Here is a 22500-nt window from a genome sequence, read left to right as displayed (position 1 = left end):
TGCAGGTATTTAATTCAATATATATTATATATATATTATATATATTATATATATATATATATATATATTATATTAATATATATATATTAATAGTATATATTAATATATATAAGCCAGTCATTCCATGCTGATATGTACGTGCTATATAATATTTATATATATATATATATATATATTTGTGTGTGTGTGTGTGTGTGTGTGTGTGTGTGTGTGTGTGTGTGGTGGGGGAGTGTCCGTCTGTTTATTTTAATCAACGATTCTGAAAGGCAAAGACTAATTTAGCTAAAAGCTAAGGGGAAGCTTCGCTGAAAATGTATGAAAAGAGTGAACTGAATGATTAAAAGGGAAGCGTTTAGGGTGCAACCTACTGACCGGAGTTTTCACATTAAGTTGATTTTATAAGGAAGTATGTATATATTTTTCAAGTACTTGTTGCATATACTGAAATTAATAGTTCATTATTTTTATGTGATTTTTTTCTGTTTTTGTGCGGTTTATTTATTTTTTTGTCGTGATACAATTTTCAGGATTTAATCATAATAAAAAATGATTTTATCGGAAATCACCGTGATTGCTAACGGATGTCTGGTGTGATCACACTGTCGGCCGATGGTTGTGCCTCGGTCTCCTCATCTTTGCTGTAATCAATTATCTTACTTCTCTGTGTTAATGACTCACGGGCTATTCTCAGTTAGCTGAAATAAGCTCAGTTCTATCCTAAATGGTGAAGTCGCATTGTCCTTACAGAGCCAATTTTCATATACGGTTAGAAGAAATTCTTCTAATTCAGTTTATTTATTTTTATTTATTTATTTTTTTGCTGACCAGAGGAGGGGGAGTTGTTGAGGAAGTAGAAAAAGATGTTTGTTCTCATATTGTCAAGAGTACGTAAAAAGCAAGCTCGGATGGTCTGTAGCTACCCTGTCCAGTGAAAATTGTTGAATAGCCTTTGGTATAAGCATTTCTCTAAAATGCCTGTTATTGTGTTCCTTGCAAAAATTCTTTACTGGTGGGTATAGAGAGAAGCAATATATCGTATATGTCCTGTTAATCTTACATCCGTTTAGCTTTACCTTTTTGTGATCGCTACTTAAGTTACATGTTTTGTATTTGACGCAAAATCATGTTTTTAACATTCACCAATCATCATCCGAGGTTATATCCTGGAAATAATTCGAGTCTAGAAATATGCATTGTCGAAAATTGATCAAAAAATTTCTGACGTGAAAGTAAGAACCTCAGTATTAAGTACTCAAGACTTCCCAATTATTTTTTATTGTTCCTTTGGTTTCATTTGAAGTTTCTTAAGGAAATCTTTTCCAACTTATTGATATCACCCTCACGTTTCCGTTTTTCTTGTAAGATGTATCATAATTATTCTGTAATGCAAATCCAGCAAGATTATGTTTCAGATATTCATTGTGTCTGTATATTTGATAAAGTGTGTTTTTTTACTTGGCAAGCAATAGCTTACTTAATGATCATGGTCTTCTGTAAGATCATAAGTAGCTAAAGGCTTACGGTGGTTGTAGATAATAATACCCTCTGCGCAAGAAAAGATAATGAATACACCATTGACATCATTAATCCTGATGTTAGGGTGATAGTTTACTATGATTATAATATGATACTTTGGATACATATTTTGCATACATTCAGCCCACTCAGTTTTGCAACCACTTTTGTTAATATTACATTATATTTGTTATTCATATTCGAATGTATTGGTTGTTCACATTCGAATATATTTGTTATTTATATTCGAATATCTTTATTTCACTGGTTATTCGTGTTCAAATACTTTGGTTATCTTACTGGTTATTCATGTTCGATTATATTGGTTATTCACATTCAAACATATTTATTTATAATACATTTGTTATTTCATTGGTTATTCGTGTTCAGATACATTGGTTATTTTATTGGTTATTCGTGTTCGAATATATTGGTTATTCACATTCAGTTATATTTGTTATATATATTAGAATATATTTTTTATTCCATTGCTTATTCGCGTTCAAATACATTGGTTATTTTATTGGTTATTCATGATCGAATATATTGGTTATTCACATTCAAATATATTTATTTATCTTCGAATATATTTGTTATTTCATTGGTTATTCGTGTTCAGATACATTGTTTATTTTATTGGTTATTCAAGTTCGAATATTTCGAATACTTTGACATTCACATTCGAATATATTGGCGGTTTCCCATTCGTCCGTCAAGTTTGATGTAGAGGCATTTATCCCCTGGGTAAAGATCAGTGCGGTCGAAGTCAATATTTTCAGTGCCGATGTCGTTGTCAGTTGTAATTCCCGATGATGAAACCAATCGTCCAACCTTCCCTTACGCTTTTGTAGAAGGATTGATGCAACATATCTGTTTGATGTCGGGAAAATAAAAGGAATGGAAAAGAAGAGAATGTGCCACTCGGGTTGGCATTGGTTTTAGATTTGGCTCCCTTTGTGTGTGGGGGAGCCTTTTCATTTCTTCCTTCATTCCTTCTTTCATTCTATTTTCACCTCTCCTCTTCTCTTTCTCCTATCTCTCTCCCCCCCCCTCCTCTTATTTCTCCTCCTGTTTGCCTTGTCTTAATCTCCTCCTACTCTTCGTACCTTTTTCGTCCTAGTTTTCTTGCTTTTTCACCTCTCCTCCTTTTTCTCCTATCTCATCCCTCGCTTTATCTCCCTCCACCCCCCCTCTCTCTCTATTTACTCTTTACTTTGCTTCTGTCACCTCCTTCGCTTCTTCCCTTTCCTCACCTTTCCCCTCCTCATCTGTTTCTTGCTTCCCCGACTATTCCTACCCTTGCTTCCTCCTCCTCCTCTTCCTCCTATTCTTCTTATTGGTCTTACCTTCCCCCCTCCCCCACCTCCTTTCTTTTTTCTCCTTGGCTTTCGCCTCCACTCCCCCCCCCCCCCCCCACCCCCCCCCCATCTTGCAACAGGAAGGTAGTCCCTCTTTGGCTTCGAAAGAACAGTAATTTGCATTGGGCCTGCGGTACCTTTTATGTTTTCGTTGCTTTTATTGTTTGATCAGGCCTTTCAGGAACGGTGATGACAGCGGCTTAGAGAGAGAGAGAGAGAGAGAGAGAGAGAGAGAGAGAGAGAGAGAGAGAGAGATTGATCGCGACCGATAAGGTTCGTTCTTACCTTAGGCAGATTTTTGTATCAAATTCCCGAATTGCTGCATTAAATAATTTCCAGTAATTATATATAATATAATCATAATATATAATATATATAACTAATATATATATATATATATATTTATAAATACATACAGGGAGGAATTACAAAATATGATAGAAGATTTGAATAGAGAAAGCAGAAATGTAGGACTGAAAGTGAATATGAGTAAAACTAAGATAATGTTAATTGAAAATGCTGAGAGACAACAAATAATGGTTATGGACGAACCTCTAGACTCTGTTAATGAATATACATATTTAGGACAGACAGTAAGTGATTCCCCTGGGCATGAGACCGGAATTAAAAGAAGGATAAGCATGGGGTGGAGAGCTTTTGGTAAACAAAATGAGATTATGAAAAGTAAAATGCCACTTCCTCTAAAAAGAAAAGTAATTAATCGGAGGGTCCTACCAGTATTAACTTATGCATCATAAACTTGGAGCCTTACTAACGCCTTAGAACTTAGAACATAAGCAAGTTACACCTGAAAGAGCTATGGAAAGAATAGTGATGGAAATAACACTAAGAGACAGAAAAATAGCAACATGGATACGAGAGCAAACTAAAGTAGAGGATGTTTTAACAACAAGTAAGAAAAAGAAATGGACGTGGGCAGGCCATATAATGAGAATGTCAGATAATACATGAACAAAAAGTATAACAGAATGGGTCCCTAGAGATTGCAAACGAAGCAGGGGAACGAAGAGAAGACGAAGGACTGACGAGCTAAGAAAATTTGCGGGTATAGAATGGCATAGAAAGACCACAAACAGACGAGAGTGGAAGGACATCTCTGATGGCTTTGTCCTGCAGTGGACTAACAACGGCTGATGTGTATATATATATATATAGTGTTTGCTGTGTGTTAGTGTGTACACATGATATATATACTTATATATATATTATTCAATATATATATATTATATACAACACACATAGATATATATATAAAAAAAATATATATATATGTATGTGTGTGTGTGTGTGTGTGTGTGTGTGTGTGTGTGTGTGTGCATAGGTAGTAAAATAGTCTCAGTTGCTTTAGATGGATTTCTTGATTCATAAGAATTTTTCTCTGCTGTAGCGGTGGTTGTCGGGAAGCCGACATACTAACGATAAATATTGACCCCCTTATTTAGAGTGTGAAGTGGAAAAATGAATAAGACGAAAATTGGAATGGCAAAAATGCCCAATAGATATGTAATACACCAAACAGCCAAAAACGATCTGATATTAGATATGGAAGACGTTTCTGAGCTGGTCACTGTCAGTCACCTATCTTTTTATTCCATCTATTCGTTGCAACAGTTAATGTCACTGGTTCTCACGTTTCTTTCTTGCAATTCAAACGCCGCGTTTCACATCCTTAAATGAAATTTGCCCCGACAGTCACTCTTTGCTTCCTGAATTTAATGCTTGGCTTTAATTTCTGAAATTGCAGAGGAGCCCGACCTTTTTAACCCTATATTTACATCTTATATTTTATGTCCGTTTTCCTTTATAATTGCAGTGTGTGCATTTTATATTGAAATTTGGATAAAAGAAAATGTTAAAGATATATTCAATGTGTGTGTGTCTGTTTGTGTTCGTGGCCGTAGTAGAAAGTTACCCTAATTAAATATGTGGATTATTTTCCATTCTTACGGGAGAGTGGTCAAAGTGAAATTCGCGGGAATTATTTAATTAGTGTAATTACAGAGGGCTAATTACACAAGCCTCAAGAATTTTTACTCAAAAATTGAGGAAAACTAATTATATACAGTAGGAAGACGATTTTTATTACAATTTCATTTACGTGGAAAGTATGACATGTTATTGTCGAAAGAAAAAACAAAAACATTGAAAATAATTGACGTCCGTAAGGATAGCTTTTACCAAGAACTGTGAGTAATTTTTTTTTATTGTTTCGACTTGGTTTTGATAGAATATATTGGAAACTATGACTTCTTTTTACTGGCGTTATAATTGTTCTGTAATTATATAGCTTTTACGTTATCTGGCACATCAAGTATTTTCGGTGCTATAGAATATTTGGAATGCACATCGATTGTTGAAAGTATATTATTATTATTATTATTATTATTATTATTATTATTATTATTATTATTATTATTATTATTATTATTATTATTATTATTATTATTATTATTATTATTATTATTATTTTCTTTTGTAATGTAGTGTAAGAAAGGCTTTGCTTACTAAAGTATATTACGGAATATTTTTGTATAATACGCCATCCAAGAGACATAATGAGAACTATCCGGTGTAGAGTCTAATTATTCCTTTAGAACGTTATTGATTATTAAATGGCAACAATTGCGAAAAAAATTTATCTCTGCCTTTTTTAAATCGTGAAAGTGCAAGAAATCGTCCTTACATCGATTGTTGCACGGACTGCAGAACTCCACGCAGTGTGTGGTTTTCGTAATCAAGCACTTGTGATATCACCTTTTTACATAATCCTTTGTTTGAGGCGGAAAAGGACTTAACATTTTAAACAATCGTCAAACAAATATTCTTTAACCTAAGTTACACCCATAGCTATGAAAGTTGCGGAAGAAGTATTGTTGATCAGTGGATGTTTCTCTGAAGGCAACGTGGGTCATATGATAGCTTTGGAAGCTTGAATTTCATGTCAGTGGATCCTGAGGGCTTGTTCCTTACGAAAAGGTTTCATCTTCAAGTGTGTTGCCACTACAATGTTTAGCTTCTTTAGCTACATCCCGGCCGAGAAGTTTCTTCCCGTCGCTACCATTGATTTTCTGTTTGCTGCTGTGTGAATTTTGTTCCATTTTACAGCAGTATTACTTGGTATTACTGTGTCTCCGTAAGAGTGATGTAATTCAGTGAAAGATTCGTTTGACTTATAATGAGTTTCCATACTACCTTCTGCGAACAGTGTCATCGAAAATGAAATACTAACCATGGACATTTTCTTCTCTTGTAAAGAAATGGGGGTATGTTTTCTGGCTCACTCATTAGAATGAATCTAATTCTTACTGCTTGTGTTTCCGTGCCTGGAATGGAGTGTTTGACCTGGAAAGGCTTTAATTAAATTTTTCAGGTCCAGCCAAGGTGCTATGAAGGCAAAATAATTTTGGAAAGCAAGATTTTCCAATTTATTTTTGGTAACTGCTGAATTGACAACAGTGTTGTTTGGTTCTTGTAAATTCTGATGTATTTGTGCTCCAGTTCTCAAATGATAAACATGAAATAAGAGCCGAGGATTTTTGGTTGCTTAGTTTGTAGTCATTTGCTTTAGATGACAATCTATGGGCCTCAGAACCAGATGATGGAAAGTCCTTACCAAACTTTGAAAGCAGTGGGAATGTTACTCGTATTTCCTACACATTTTAATTCCCTGGGTACGTGGGCTTTGTTGTCTAAATGACCAGGCTTCAAGGTTCTTAATTGAGACATGGAGTGACTGCTTATCTCATTCAATATCTCGAGATTCTCGTGACACTGATTTTCAAGTTATTATATTAAAGCGATGTTATCTCAGTCTTAATTTGTCTGCATTATGGCACTGATAGTGGCAACGAGCCTATGTTTGATGAGTCTTATGATTCGGGGATTATGTATTCTTACGGAACTTCAAGGTTTTAAATCTTTGAATCGCACTATTTTTACGCAAGCAAAACTAGCAGTATATATACGATTGATTACTAGCATAACTGTGGGGAGTTTACGTTCACATGAATACAGTTTGAGACTTTGCAGTTCAAGCTTCCAATCAGCCTCAGAATCGCATTCTACTAACTGACGAAGAGTTCTCCTGTCTTCTTAATTTAAGGAAGTTTCTCTCTCTCTCTCTCTCTCTCTCTCTCTCTCTCTCTCTCTCTCTCTCTCTCTCTCTCTCTCTCTCTCTCTCTCTCTCTCTCTCTCTCCAGGCCTTAGCATTATAAAAAAAGATAGAATCCTGATTTGATTTTCGCTGTAACACAAGGTATTGTCGTTAAAGGAGAACGGACTCATAATTTGATTTTTCTCTATTGAGTTTCTCTGCATCTACCTTTTGATGAATTTTGTGTTAATATACGTGTCCCCGTTGGTTCAGGTCATATAGAATATATTGATAAGACAAGTCACTTTTTATTACTTTTCTTTAACAATGAAACACCGTCCATTGCATCCTTTAAATTAGAACCATCGTGAATCGTTTTAGGGCTTTCCTCAGCGAAAACAATCTCTATGTTTGCTCTTGTGTGTGCGAGAAAGTATGACATAAGGTTAAAAAATAAAGAAAATTCATCTTTAAAAACGTTAAGAAATTACGAATACATAAGATAGCTCTGTGCTTTTACTTGATTTAAATTTAAAAACTGAATCTCTTTTGAAGAACTGAACATAGGACCCAAATTTACACTCTGTTAGAAAAATCATCGAGGAATGATCATTCCTAAACTTGCAGAAGACACCGCTCAAAATATTATGAATCATCCTTAAAAGAGGAAGATCAACCTCTCTTTACGAGAGGAATCCTCCGAAACTTGAAAGAAAGTGATCTTAGATCTTCCTCGTCGTTTCCTTCGCCAGTGATTTATGCTTTAGTAGATTCACATCAAGCGTGCATCTGATGTCTAGGCCAGTCCCTTACGACACTCCTGATTGGCTGTTGATAAGCCAATCACATGGCTGGAAACCCGCAGTCTCTCGAGAGTGTTGCACGCTTGATGGGAATCTACTATGGCATGCAGTAGTATTATGATGACGTTATCTTGTTTAAAGATCATACGTGAGCATGAATACAGAGGGATTAGTAAATGGATTGTAAACCTGTAAAGAGCTATTAGTTAAATATTTTTCGTAAAATTTATTGTTAAAAGCTTTTCGTTACGCCTGATGCGCTCTAATTTTTTTTCTTCCTTCCAATTGTCTATTTGTCGCCACCATTAACATATATTATCCATCCATTTTTTCACTACTTTTTCACTATCTGCAGTGATAGTGAAACGAAGATTACTTTGCTGATTCTTTGTTGATGATAGGTGCTGAAACCTATTCGCTTTATTTGTTAAAAGTCATCGCGGATTCGCTTCCCTGTCAGATTTCCAACAACGTTTCAAAACTTTTCTTGAATTGTTGTTCTGATACACCTTTGTCATTTATGTGTTTCTTTCTTAAGCAACTATAGATCAAAGTCCTCGGGCATTACTATTTTTTTTAAGTCAAGTTTTTGTATGTCTTAATAGTTTACCTCACATAATCCAGTCGATTATGATTGTTTTATTGGGCTGAACCGTGGCTGGTATATGTAAGACTTTATTCATTCATTCCATCTATTCTTTCGTCAAAGCTCCAGGTATATATTATTCACTGTCCATGTAGTCCTTTGCTCATGTTTTCGCGACCTGTCATCTGCTGGGGGAATGAGTAATATATATATATATATATATATATATATATATATATATAGATATATATATATATATATATATATATATCGTGTGCGTGCGTGTGTGTATATATGTATGTATATGTATGTATATATATATTTTTTTTTCACCTGTGGATATGTGTGATAAACGAATCGCGTGGCTAAAGTGATTATAATCATATATATATATATATATATATATATATATATATATATATATATATATATATATATATATATATATTACATATGTGTAGTATATTACATATATATTGTAATAAAAAAGGCCGTAGCCCACTATCCTGTTATATCCCAGACTGATAACAACAAGAGTAACAAAAGACTAAAATGTAAGACGCTATCTTTGAAGGATACGACGGATCCACATTTTGAAATATGGAACACTTATTAGAATTTAGGAAAACTAGAGCAAGGAAAGGATTCCAACTTGATAGCAGCGGGAAAGACTACATCACTTTACCAAGCAACCCGATGGTTTGTGATTTTCACATAGTAAATGTGAGGTGTCTTAGGCTAACGGAAATCCATACGAATCCTCGGGAAGGGAAGTGTGTTTTCATTCCATACATTTTGTTCTTGAAAATATATCAACTAGATTTTCGTCCCCTTGGAAGGAGAGGCACTAGAAGGATACAACCTCCCAGTTATTCGAAAAACCTTTAGGGATGAAACAGCTAGACCTGCGCCCTCCTTTTTAATTTTTATTTTTATTTCTTTTTTACCACCTGTCGTAGGTACAATTTTGTAACCGGGAGGATTGATAGAAAGTAGATCAGGAACGAAGAGATAAATATTTTTATTTTTTAAAGTGATTGTTTAGAGCAGCACTCTTGCCTTTGAGTCTTCTTTAAAATTGACAAACGATCGTTGAAATTTATGGAAAACAGGGATAGATAATAATCATGAATTTGTCCGGCCACACCAGGAAATCGCTGGCTTAACATTTATTCAACAGAGTTTGCTGCGGCTTTCAAGGAGCTCCCCCACCCACGTGTTGGACTGTCCTCTCCCTTACTGCGTCGTACCTACTTCGCCCACTCCTCCCACTTCTCATCCTCCTACACCTCTATTTCCTGAGAAAATAATTAGTGAAAAGGGAAGGAGCCGAAAGGAGGAGATGCATCTTGAAAGCCAGGCTATTTCAGGCACAAAGGCGACTTCAGGAAAACATTTTCACCAGTTCCTTATTCTTTACTCGAATTGACATCCCTTTGAGAAGACGCTCTCTCTCTCTCTCTCTCTCTCTCTCTCTCTCTCTCTCTCTCTCGATGTGATATAATGTATTGGTAGTTCCTGAGAAATTCTCCTTATGAAGTTTATCGTTCTTTTGTATTTCGAAAACTTTTTTTTTTCTTCAGTTCTCTGCAGTGGCGTAAGTCGTTAGGTTTACTTTTGCACTTTACTCGGTCTTCATATTGTTCAAACCGTCATCTGTCGAGGGGCTTTTTAGAAATTAACATCTGAAAAGAAAATCCTGTCACACCTTCGGAAATGTATTTTATTAATACCCTGCATAGATCTTCCTATCACCTTGCTTTGTCATTAGCGAATGTTATTTATGCCTGAAGTTCAAGATTCATTTTCGCTATTCTAGAGTGAGAGGGGGGTAGGGGGGGTAGGGGTTGTGGGTGCTCTTCCCTTTGCCGTACTTCCCAAGGATGGATGTAGATTGAAAAGGGGAACCGGACATATTCCCTAAAGCTATCCTTAAAGTTTTAAATTTAAATATATGAACATTTTCATAACTGTGACTTTGTTTCTCCGATGGATGTAATCTACGTTTTAAGTCTATACACTTAAGACTTGTTTTTTAAGATTTTGATCAACTTGATTAGTCTTAATAGGAAGGTTTCAGAGTTGACTTTGTCTCGATTCTGTATAATTTCTACTGAGGGTTTTCTCTCTTCTTGTACAGGGAAATTAAAATCGGGGAGAGGAGGCAGACTTCTAATTATAATTCTCTACGAACAAAATTCAAAATGGTAAAAGTCTTGAAATGATATATATATATATATATATATATATATATATATATATATATATATATATATATATATTTTATATTTATATATAAATATATATATATATATTTATATTTATATATAATATTATAGAATATATATATATATATATTATATATATTTATATATAATATATATATCAATAGTTATATATATATATATATATATATATATATTATATATATTTTATATATATAAATCTATAGATGATGATATATGGATATTGATTGATATATAAATATAATATATTATATATATATTTATATATATAATATATATATATATAATATATCTATATATATATTATATTATATATATATATATATATAATATTATATATATATATATTCTATATATATATATATAATATATATATATGGTTTATATATAATATATATTATATATATTAGGGCTTGTTGCCTGTATGATAAGCCGCCCTATGCAGGTAATGTTAGACTAGCGATTAATCTATACGCTAAGGCGGTGCGTATTGCACTTCCATCTTCAATGGAGAGTCTGGGGTTTGTAGATTCACTTACGAAGTCGGTAATTATCTTTAGACGATGTGTTAAACTCATGGGTTCGGTGAGGTTCTTGTCAGAAACACTAAGTATAAAAAATTATATATTCTTCTGAAGTTTTTACAGGTGAAGATCAATATGATTGTACAAGTTCTTTTAATAACGATAGCTTGATCGCTTCCTGCCAATGATGATGGCTAATCCGATTCCTCTACATGATAAAGCTTAGGTAAAGAGGTACAGGTCTTCTAATGACGATGCTAACCTCTTCTGCTTGTATACCATCCTCTGTTACAAGTATGAAAGGAACAGACAGTAGTTCAAAACATATGAACATACTATCAGATGGACATATTTACATACGAAACACACAATCAAATGAACCCACGTATCACGTAGGGCGGTAGTTGTCCCTCAAAGCAGGGAGCTGGGATAAGGTTTATAAAACAATTGAATGACTACAGGTGAGGCATGTTATCTTAGCCTACATACTATTGATAGTCATCTTTAGCGGCTCTAGTCTGTCACATTCCTGCAAGCAATCTGGTTGACCCTTTTTTTTTTTAGGTTTTAGATATATGGACTAACATTTCCATATTTTTATTAGTAAAAACCCCTTACATATATATATAAGTATGGAGACAGGAGCAATCACTCAGGGATAGACATATTGGAGTAGGGAGACGCGTTCTGTCTTTCATCCATTTATTAGCGCCGACGTTTTCGTATCAGCTTGATACATTTTCCAGGCTGAAACGATTACACATCAATTGCGTATAAGTAAAAAGATACACACAATGTTTACCAACACCAAAATTAAAAACCTTTTAATAAATTAAGAATAAAAACAGAGTAAAAACAGAAACACAGAATAACAGTGAAAGGGCTAGGAGCGAATACAGAGAAACAAATTAGTTAAAAAATATTATAATAATAATAGAAAAATATTATAACAATAATAATAATAATAATAATAATAATAATAATAATAGAACGAACAAGACGCCTACCCACAGCGGTAGCGGAAGGAGAACTGACACGAAAAATTGTTATGGAGGGGGCGGGGGTTGTAAACAAAACAACAGGTAATTAGGCAATAAACAGTTGGGTGGAAGACGATTGGTGGTTAAGAGAAGGCAGGTACAGTTAGCTTGATTATTATTGATTCAAGGGTGGTTACTTCGTCTATATGTCGGGTTCTTCCTACAATATTATTCTGTATTCGCTCCTAGCCCTTCACTGTTATTCTGTGTTTCTGTTTTTACTCTGTTTTTTTTTTATTCTTAATTTATTAAAAGGTTTTTAATTTTGGTGTTGGTAAACATTGTGTGTATACTTTTTACTATAGCAATTGATGTGTAATCGTTTCAACAGCCTGGAAAATGTATCAAGCTGATACGAAACGTCGGCGCTAATAAATGGTTGAAAGACAGAACGCGTCTCCCTACTCCAATATATATATATATATATATATATATATATATATATATATATATATATATATATATATTATATATATATCCTGTATCTTTAACTCAAAGCGAAACACATTTTTCAGACCTCTTTCGGCTTCCCTATACTCTCCCCCCCCCCCCCCCACAACAAGAACAACAACAACAAAGTAGTTTGTAGGCTTACTCCCCGAGTAAGCGAAAAGGTGGGAAAAGAGAGAATTAAGTCACAATGTCAAATGGAATAATGTTCTCATCTATTTGAAACTTTTATTCATAACAGTTAATCTTCGAAGGGAATGAACAAGGAGGTGCACATTTTGTGCAATATTAATTAATGACAATAGTTTCCATTGATTTGAAGCAGCCTTGACCATGTTCAATATTATCCTACGAGAAATCAAACTTTACTTTTATTCATATCATAAATAATACCCGACAAGCACACAGTTTTAGGGTTCATATATATGTGTGTGTGTGTGCATATATATATATATATATATATATATATATATATATATATATATATATATATATATATATATATATGTTTCGCTTCTAGTTAAAGATACTGGAATTTTAGGACAGGATATTTATGATTTATTTATTAGAATGAAAATGTAAATGAAAAAAATAGTGCGCATGTTAAAAACAATTTTTTATGAAATATAGCGTATTTATTCTCATTTTCGTTGCTGAAACAACGCTCTATTTGACCGTAAGCTGGAGGTCGGATCACGCCTTGTTTATTACTATGTCTGTCAATATATGCACGTGTGTACGTTTATCCAAACAGACCTTTCTAGCTGATTTCATTAGTTGAGCCAAAGTATGAGTTTCCCGAGGTAGTCTTCAGTGGGAGTTTTTATCACAGAAGATTCTCGATGTCTAGATAAAATCATCTTCGTTTCAAAGCAAGGCAATTTTAATAACGGAAATAAGACATATCTTTTATGTAGTGTTCTCTTTCCCCTTCCAGAGAAAAGAAGAAGTGTTGCTGCACTCCCCTGGTAATGAATAAAAAGATATAGATCGCTTGTGACGGTCAGCATCAAAAGACAAGAGAGTGAGAGAGAGAGAGAGTATGGTGCTTCTATTTTTTTAAATGTTTATCAAAACTTGAACGCTTTTTCTCCCCATCTAGACCACATTCACTCGTGTTAGAAAAACCTACAATTATATAACTTAATTCTCTCTCTCTCTCTCTCTCTCTCTCTCTCTCTCTCTCTCTCTCTCTCTCTCTCTCTCTCTCTTTCTTAGTTTGGCTATTTGTGGTTAAGATATGGTCCAAAAAAGTTATTATAAGTGTTGTATATACTTGAAGTCATCAGAACTTAGGTCAAGTAGTCGGTATATATTATCAGAAATCAGGTAAAGTAGTCAGTATATATCATCAGAGCGTAGGTAAAGTAGTCAGTATATATCATCAGAACTTAGCTAAAGTAGCCAATATATATAATCGGAACTTAGGTAAAGTAGTTAGTATATATCATCAGAACTTAGGTAAAGTAGTCAGTGTATATCATCAGAACGTAGGTAAAGTAGGCTGTATATGGCAGTTAAAATTTTGTGTTCAAGCCGATAAGACAAACAGTATACACATACATTTGCATTTACGTACCGGAATACTTATGCTAGAAGATACTGATAAATCACAGAGAGAGAGAGAGAGGCGGGGGTGTTGCGGTGACTCTATTTCTAAAAAAATGTAAAGAAAAACTTGAACATATTTTCGCCCCCATCTGGACCCCATTCATTCATATTTTTAAAAACTTAACCAAATTTTTTTTTACCCTCTCTCTCTCTCTCTCTCTCTCTCTCTCTCTCTCTCTCTCTCTCTCTCTCTCTCTCTCTCTCTCTCACTCAAGAGCTATTTTTAGTTGAAGTGGTAGGGTCCAAAAAAACCTATTTTATTTGTAAAAAATAGGAGAATATGTCCTCAGAACGTAACTGGTAAGCGTAGCATCATAGGTATACATTTATATCAAATATATACCCACTCTCTTTGGTTTAGACCCGATTCACCGCGTAACATTCTGTATGAAGTAACGAATCTGCTGTGTGTGTCTGATAAACGCATTCCATGAGAATTTCGTCCGTTGTTTCATTGCGGAAGTACCTCATAATGTAATGGAACCGTTCCTCTGTCAAGTAAACTGATGGGGTGTTTCATAACACTAAGAGAGACACATTTGCTCGTGGTTTTTGTTAGCGTCTAGATTTAATTTGGAATGAGAAACGCCCAACATATCAGTGGAAATGAACTCGCTCTGAAAAGTAAAAGTCCTTCTCATCATCGCGTTTGCCCCTCGTTCGTGAAAATGAAGTTTGTTGGCTCGACTTTTTTTTTCTCCATAATTTCTTTATAACTAGGCTAGGAGCCGTTCTTAAGCACGCTTGCATTAAAATTTCAATGGGTCTCGCATCTGTTCGCCTGTGTCGGTGTCAGGGCAGCAAATTGTTGAGGCAGATGGCGAACAAAAACACTAAAAGAAGCTTTTTTTATATATAAGATTTTTACTTTCTGATTGCTCTGAAGTATAAAAGAGGTAAGTTAGAATAACACAGGTAACAGAATAGTTAAAAATAGTCTTGAAAAACGATCTGTTTTCGTTCCTTCGGCGCAAGGTCACTTCCACCTGCTTGTGTTTTCTGTTGTCTGAATCACTTGCATTATACTGTTAATAATAGATGTGTAGTGAATAATCGCAATGTTCTTACAGTTGACCAAGGTTCCTAATACACATGATCAGTGATTCCTAAGGCAAATAAAAGAGACGTTTTAGCGAAGGAAACTGTAGTTGAGGGAGGGTTCGAGGTTGAAGGGAAGGGAAGGGAAGGAGAGTGTTTAGAACAAATACCTGTCTATTTATAAACCCTCCTAATGAATCACGGGTTGACACCTGCGGAATTTCCCCCTCATTTCTGCGGACAGGTTGAAGCCTCGCTTGTCGTCATCCTAAAGAAGGGCAAAAAACGACTGTGATTAGTAAACGTCATGTCGGAATCATAATTATGCAGAGCAGTAATCTAAAGGTATGCGAACATATTTATTTCTTCTTTAGCACCTGTCTCCCATGAAAAAAAAAAAAAAGGAGCATAGATAGAGACGGAAAAATGAATGGTAAAGAGGAGGAAGAATCTCCACAAAGAGAGGAGAAATAGTTTTTGTCGTTTATCAAGGAGGAGACTGGCATTTTCATTCTTAACTTCAGCGTTCAGGGCATTTCCTCGACCATTATCTGTATAGCAGTAATTATGTTCAGTTGCCTTTTTTGTCTTTCTCATGCAAGGTCAAGACTTTGTCTCTAATGGAATTTAGAGGTGAATTTCGTCTGTGTAAAACAGTATTTTATGTATTGATGTGTACCTCCGTAAATAACTGGATTAAACATCAGTTTATTTATGTAAAATATTTTAAAATATGTATGTTCTATATGTGTATGTACCTAAGAATGGCCCAGGTTTATTCTTATCATTGATATTTACCTTAAAGAAGAGGTATTGAATCCCTTGCGAAAAGCTCTCGTAATGGTAAATAAAATCGCTTTCCACGAGAATACAGCCATCATGTGTATAACCCGCTGAGCTACAGAGACATGTCCTATTTGACTAGTGTGTTAATTAATGTAACTATATATATATGACATGCGACTAATTCCTGCACGTTGAGGAAAAATGCTGTATTAACTAAAAGTGGAAACTTATTTAATCCTGCATTTTCAATTAAGTATTAAGGAATTAAAGCATATTCATTAAAAATCCTAAGAATCGCAAATTTCCACATTTTTTATCTTACCTAAATTTTAAAAACTGCATCTGTTATAGTTCTCACTTTAAATGAATGTTTTGGAAGCTGCAAGAGATATGGCTAAATCTATGGTGCATCACTATGCCGTGACTGGAGATCATGAGTTAAAAGCCACAATAATAATTTGTATGAAAATTTATATTTCAAAATACAGAAAACAAAGAAAGGTTAAAAAAACTACGGAGCTTTCGACCGTTTGCAAAACGTTCCTGTTCAGCCAACTGAAGAGGACAGCGCCGTTGTGCAAAAGGTCGAAAGCTCCTTGCTTTTTTAATCTTTTTTGTTTTTTGTATTTTGAAACTCATTCTCATATATATTATTGTGGCTTTTAACTCATGATATGGCTATAAAACCTGGACAAAACGTTATTACTCGCGTCGCAGTAGGTAAGCCCACTTTCATGCAATAACAAAAGCTCTACGGTCAAGGTACCCACGACTTCAATTATGGCTCCAGTTCAGAGCCATTTTGTCTTTTAAATATTTAGATATGTAACTTCAAAGGACATCCTTAAGTTTGTCGTATTTACTGATCAGCTTACTGCTAGTTAACATTAATGCACTTGAGAGGAAGATTTATATATGTATGAATGTGTATATATGTGTATAATGTGTGTGTATATATATATAATATATATATATTATATATATATATATCTATATATATATATATATATATATATATATATATATATATATATTTCTTGGCTGTACAGCTTCGTAACAAATATAGGGAAAAGTGCTGCCCAGTTAATAGGAGAGCTGGCACCAAAGCTGGTGACTTTATTATCAGACGGTAATGACCATGATAACAAACAGGACAAGCAATGAGGGGTAATGAAGATTTGCAAAACTATACTGATTATTTTAAATTAAATTATATATGAAAATATTAAGTGAAAAAAAAACAATTACGCTGCAAAATTTTGAACAAAACAGTAGGTACAATTGTGCTGACAACCGCTACTACTCAGTAATAGTTACAAGTTACTTCAAAATAAAGATATTGACTATAGTGTAAGAGATAAGTTCAAGAATAAAGGATGAAGTTACACGTCGAGAAACATTTAGCGTTAGGAAGTGCTGCACTTTTGTAAACTAGAATAGCAGCCAAAATGCATCAACGGGGTCATTAAAATCCTTGCAGAGTATCGATGCAATCACCCTCTGCTGAACAGTTTCAACTCACTCATTACTGCCAGTAAGATATAACTTAGGCCTATCATCAAGGTCAAAGTCGAACTCTCGTATAGCCAGCTTAGAACACATGCATGTAGGTACAAAATTGAAACGTCTTTGTTATATTACATGAATTTATTATTGTTTTATATACCTAAAAGTATGGTTCTTATAAAATCTCTAAAATTTACAGTATTCTTAGATATTATTCTATATCTAAAATCAAGGTTAAGTGTGTTATCCCTTTTATAAATTACACGAGCCACTCTGTGGCGCCACAGAGTGGCGTCGGTGTGTGGCGGGAATGTGACTTCCCATATGTTTCCATTGTTTATAAGCTGTGGTGGGGATCAGCGACAGCTCGCCACAGTCGCTTGCCACAGACGTTCGTGTGTTCGACTTAGCTTATAAACAATAGAAACTTATGTGAAGCCACATCCCCACCAGCGCGCCACCGAGTGGCTGGCGTACTCCTGGCCTAATGCTCTACATTAATATTAAGTGGTGGTTTTTCTATTTAGGCTAGGGGCTCGTGTACTGCTGGCCTTGAAGTAATAGTCCTAATAATTACTAAATGAATAAAGTCTCCTTTGATATGAGTTCGTTATTCTTTGGGGATTCACTTTTGTCCAAAGAAATGTTAAAATAGACGAAAATCACCATGTTTCCAGACAGAATTTTGCAATTCTTAAGCGGGGGCAAAAAAAATGAATAAATAAAAAGAATAATTATCTTTGACTACATAATTATCGTTTTTCCTTAGTTTCTGACAACTGGCTTTTTGTGTCCTTCACAGAGCGTCCTGCAGCAGCAGGCCGTGAGGTTTCAGGAGCAGGGCGACCTGCTGGCTAGCCTCAATGAATACTCCGGCCAGGGGTCTATGATGAAGAAGCAAGGTGTCTCCGGAGAGTCTTGCTTCCAAAATAAGACGGCTGAGAAGATCCACATCCAGAGATTCGATAAAGATTTCAGGTAAGTCTCTCTCTCTCTCTCTCTCTCTCTCTCTCTCTCTCTCTCTCTCTCTCTCTCTCTCCTCAGGCATTCGAGATTTCATCCATCTTTCTCTCCAGAAATTCAAGATTTCATCCATATTCTCTCTCTCTCTCTCTCTCTCTCTCTCTCTCTCTCTCTCTCTCTCTCTCTCTCTCTCTCTGGAGGTAAGTAAACAAGATCATCAAGAAAGGTAAGAGATTGCAATCATAAGATTTCAAGAACGGATGAAGAGATACCTTGAGAAGAATTAAAAATGGCATGTTGGGGATGGTGGTGGAGACAGTGGTGTTGGTGGAGGGAATTTAATCTGGAAAGCAATGGAGACTTTTGGAGGAAGAATGCGTATTATGATGAAACCCCAAAGAGCAGAAATGTATATTTCCAAGGGAAATCATTTCTTGTGTCCGCTCGCTCGCTCGCGCTGACGATTTTCTCCTGTTTGGTCTTTTTGTAACGTTTTGAATAGGAAGAACATATACTGCTCTTTCGAAAGAGGCTTTCTCTTATAACTCTCGTGAGGTAGCGGGTTCATAAAATGCGTTCGGAATGGGTTCCTTCATTGCTTCTTCCCTTTAATAAATAGGATTTTCCCCCCTCGTCACTTGGAGGCAAAAGGAGAAAAAATAGTAACGCTCGTTTCCGAAATCATAAAATTCACGATTGAATTATATAAAACAAAGAACGAGTCGGCTAAAAAACAATATTAAGGACTCCTCTGTATTGGGCTACATAGTAAATCATTAATTTATATCATTGCAAATCATGAATTAAAATGTATTAATGTCTTCTTTTTTTTATTTACATAGTAAATTACTAACGAATTAAAAAATATTAGTCTTTTATATTCACTTGCATGGTAATTGTTCATTCATATGGTTACCTATCATGAATTAATAGCCGAGAAGACAGCCAGAGTTTGTGCAGAAGTTAAGAGGTTCCAGTCAAGGTGTGTGTGTGTGTGTGTGTGTGTGGTGGGGGGTGGGGGTGGGGGGATGTTAAGAGGAATAAAACAAAATGTGTGTTGATTTTAAAAGGGGACAAGTAGAGTAGAGTGTGTAGATGTTAAAAGGAACAGGTAAAGTACGTGTAAATGTTAACAGGAATAAACAAAATCTGTGTAGATATTGAGAGGAATGGACAGTCTGTGTAGATGTTAATAGGAGACAGTTAAAGTATGTGTATATGTTAATAGGAATAGATAAAGTACGTGTAAATGTTGATAGGAACACACTAAGTGTATGTGGATGCTGAGAGGAATAGACAATGTGTGTTTGTGTGTGTGTGTGTGTGTGTAGATATTAAGAGGAGCAGACAAAGTGTGTAGATGTTAAGAGGAACAGGCAAAGAGTGTGTAGATGTGAAGAGGAACAGACAAAGAGAGTGTAGATGTTACGAGGAATAGATAAAGTGTGTAGATGTTAAGAGGAGCAGACAAAGAGTGTGTAGATGTTAAGAGGAGTAGACAAAGTGTGTGTAGATGTTACGAGGAATAGATAAAGTGTGTAGATGTGAAGAGGAACAGACAAAGAGAGTGTAGATGTTACGAGGAATAGATAAAGTGTGTAGATGTTAAGAGCAACAGGCAAAGAGTGTGTAGATGTTAAGAGGAGTAGACAAAGTGTGTGTAGATGTTACGAGGAATAGATAAAGTGTGTAGATGTGAAGAGGAGCAGATAAAGAGTGTGTAGATGTTAAAAGGAATAGATAAAGTGTGTAGATGTTAAGAGGAGCAGACAAAGAGTGTGTAGATGTTAAGAGGAGTAGACAAAGTGTGTGTAGATGTTACGAGGAATAGATAAAGTGTGTAGATGTTAAGATGAACAGACAAAGAGTGTGTAGATGTTCAGAGGAATAGACAAAGTGTCTGTAGATGTTGAGAGGGACAGACAGAGAGTGTGTAGATGTTAAAAGGAGACATACAAAGAGTGTGTAGATGTGAAAAGGAGACAGACAAAGTTGTCTAATTATTGAGAGTAAGCCATGGCTGCCTCATGTGTCAAGAGGTGTGGTTGGCTCGCCTGTCACTCGCTCTTTTATGGCACACGAGGCGCCTCGTTAAAGAAATGTTTCTCAGCAAGACCTGAAGGTAAATGGGATGACCATTACAAGGGAAATGATTTGTTGACACGGTCTCCCTTAGAATTTCCAACTCTTCTTGTTTTTGTTTGTGATAATGAGCAGTATTTCTTTGTGGCATTGAAGGTTTCTAATCATATATATATATATATATCATATATATATATATATATATATATATATATATAATATATATATATATATATATATATTATAACATATTATGTGTGTGTTTATTTATAGTTATATATCTTAATAATCGTATTAGGCTTCCGTGAGACGAGGTGTTTTAGATTCCAGATTCTGGAATCTAAACCATCCCGTCTCAATGAAGCCTAACACGAGTTGTAGGATTATATATATATACACAATGAAGCCGTGTGGCTACTTTGTGATATATATATATATAATATATATATATATATATATATATATATATATATATAAAATATCGACTGATCACTTTTTAACAGATACGCATGAAACTGAAGTAACCACAGTGCCCTTTAACTTCTCGAATTCTACACACTGTTTGGATCCCCTTGTCACCACAAAGCTTTAGATCCAAATGCAAGAATGTGAAGTAATTCTGATATCCGTAGCAGACCCATGTCCCATATGGCTTTTAAACTATATACATTTTTTTCCTTGTAGATAGGCTGAGTTTGTCATCCATGTTTTGAGGAATGGGTAAATCAGGAACTTTTGCCGAGTTGTTGTGAAGGAAGTCGCACTAGAATAAGAAGCCATGCTGAGTTAGTAGCCGAATTCATACATTTTACCAAAATATCTTTCATTTTTCACAATCTTTTATTTTTTTTTAGTCTTACACACGTAGCTCATTTCATTTTTTGACTGTCAGTACACTCGGGAACTATATATTTCATTTTTGTTTTTCTTTTAGGCAACCGGATGTAAATTATCGTTTATTCTGTTTATATCTTACAACACCCAGTCATTAATTTCTCTCTCTCTTTCTCTCTCTCTCTCTCTCTCTCTCTCTCTCTCTCTCTCTCTCTCTCTCTCTCTCTCAGAATATTTTTATCATTTTGATAAGTGCGTCTTTCTGTGTTGGGGTTTCCAATATTGCTGTGTATATTTTTTTCCTCGGCTATTGGATTAATTCATTATTCTTGTTTGTGAAAACTGGTTATTGACGGAAATATTACGCAGGAGATGACGATTTGGGTTAACATATGGGCAGTTGATTGAAAACGTCTCGGTACCGAATATAGATTTTTTTTCATTGTTTGTTTCGATTTCAGTTGTTTTTACTATCATCGTTTATATTTATCAAAGAGGCAAGACTTTAGAAGTGAAAGATAGGGTTCGTGCTTATTCATCATTGTAGAGATATTAGAAAAACAATGAATAGGATGTGGGGCTTTTATGCAAATATTTGTTTTGTTCATAGGTTTTTTATACAATTATGTTGTAATTAGGAAAGCTATATTTGCGATCAAGTTGTTTTGTTCAGCAAGAGCTCAAAATCAGTTACTTTGTATATATTCTTTACTCTTTAGTTAACAGGAAAAAAAGCCGAACATTTATGCTTGTAGTCTGATCTTAATTAGACTGCATCCGAAGTATGGTACGAGCAATTCGACCGATATCAATCGTCTATATATACAGATGTTGATTAACTCTCCTCTGTAATGCTGGAATTATTGTTCGTGAAACTCGTATGTTTCTTTCACATGCCGATATGAGAATCAGGGCTGGCAGTGAGCGGTGGATAGATTGATTCTCTCTCTCTCTCTCTCTCTCTCTCTCTCTCTCTCTCTCTCTCTCTCTCTCTCAATACGTGACGGAAATAAAAATTACATAGGCCAACGAACAAGTGCCATT

General features: G+C 34.8%; 1 protein-coding gene across 1 annotated transcript in view; it reads left to right on the top strand.

Moving 5' to 3' along the window:
- LOC135220952 (cGMP-dependent protein kinase, isozyme 1-like) overlaps positions 1–22500 on the top strand; it is a 490937-nt gene that overhangs the window by 361344 nt on the left and 107093 nt on the right. The window contains exon 3 of the mRNA XM_064258605.1: positions 18380–18555. Within this exon, the coding sequence (XP_064114675.1) occupies positions 18380–18555 (176 nt within the window). The remainder of the gene's footprint in view (positions 1–18379; positions 18556–22500) is intronic.

Source organism: Macrobrachium nipponense, chromosome 2 (assembly GCF_015104395.2).
Source record: "Macrobrachium nipponense isolate FS-2020 chromosome 2, ASM1510439v2, whole genome shotgun sequence".
NCBI classification, from domain to species: Eukaryota; Metazoa; Arthropoda; class Malacostraca; order Decapoda; family Palaemonidae; genus Macrobrachium; species Macrobrachium nipponense.
Note: the sequence above shows the minus strand (reverse complement) of the source record. Positions and strands in the feature narration are given on the sequence as shown.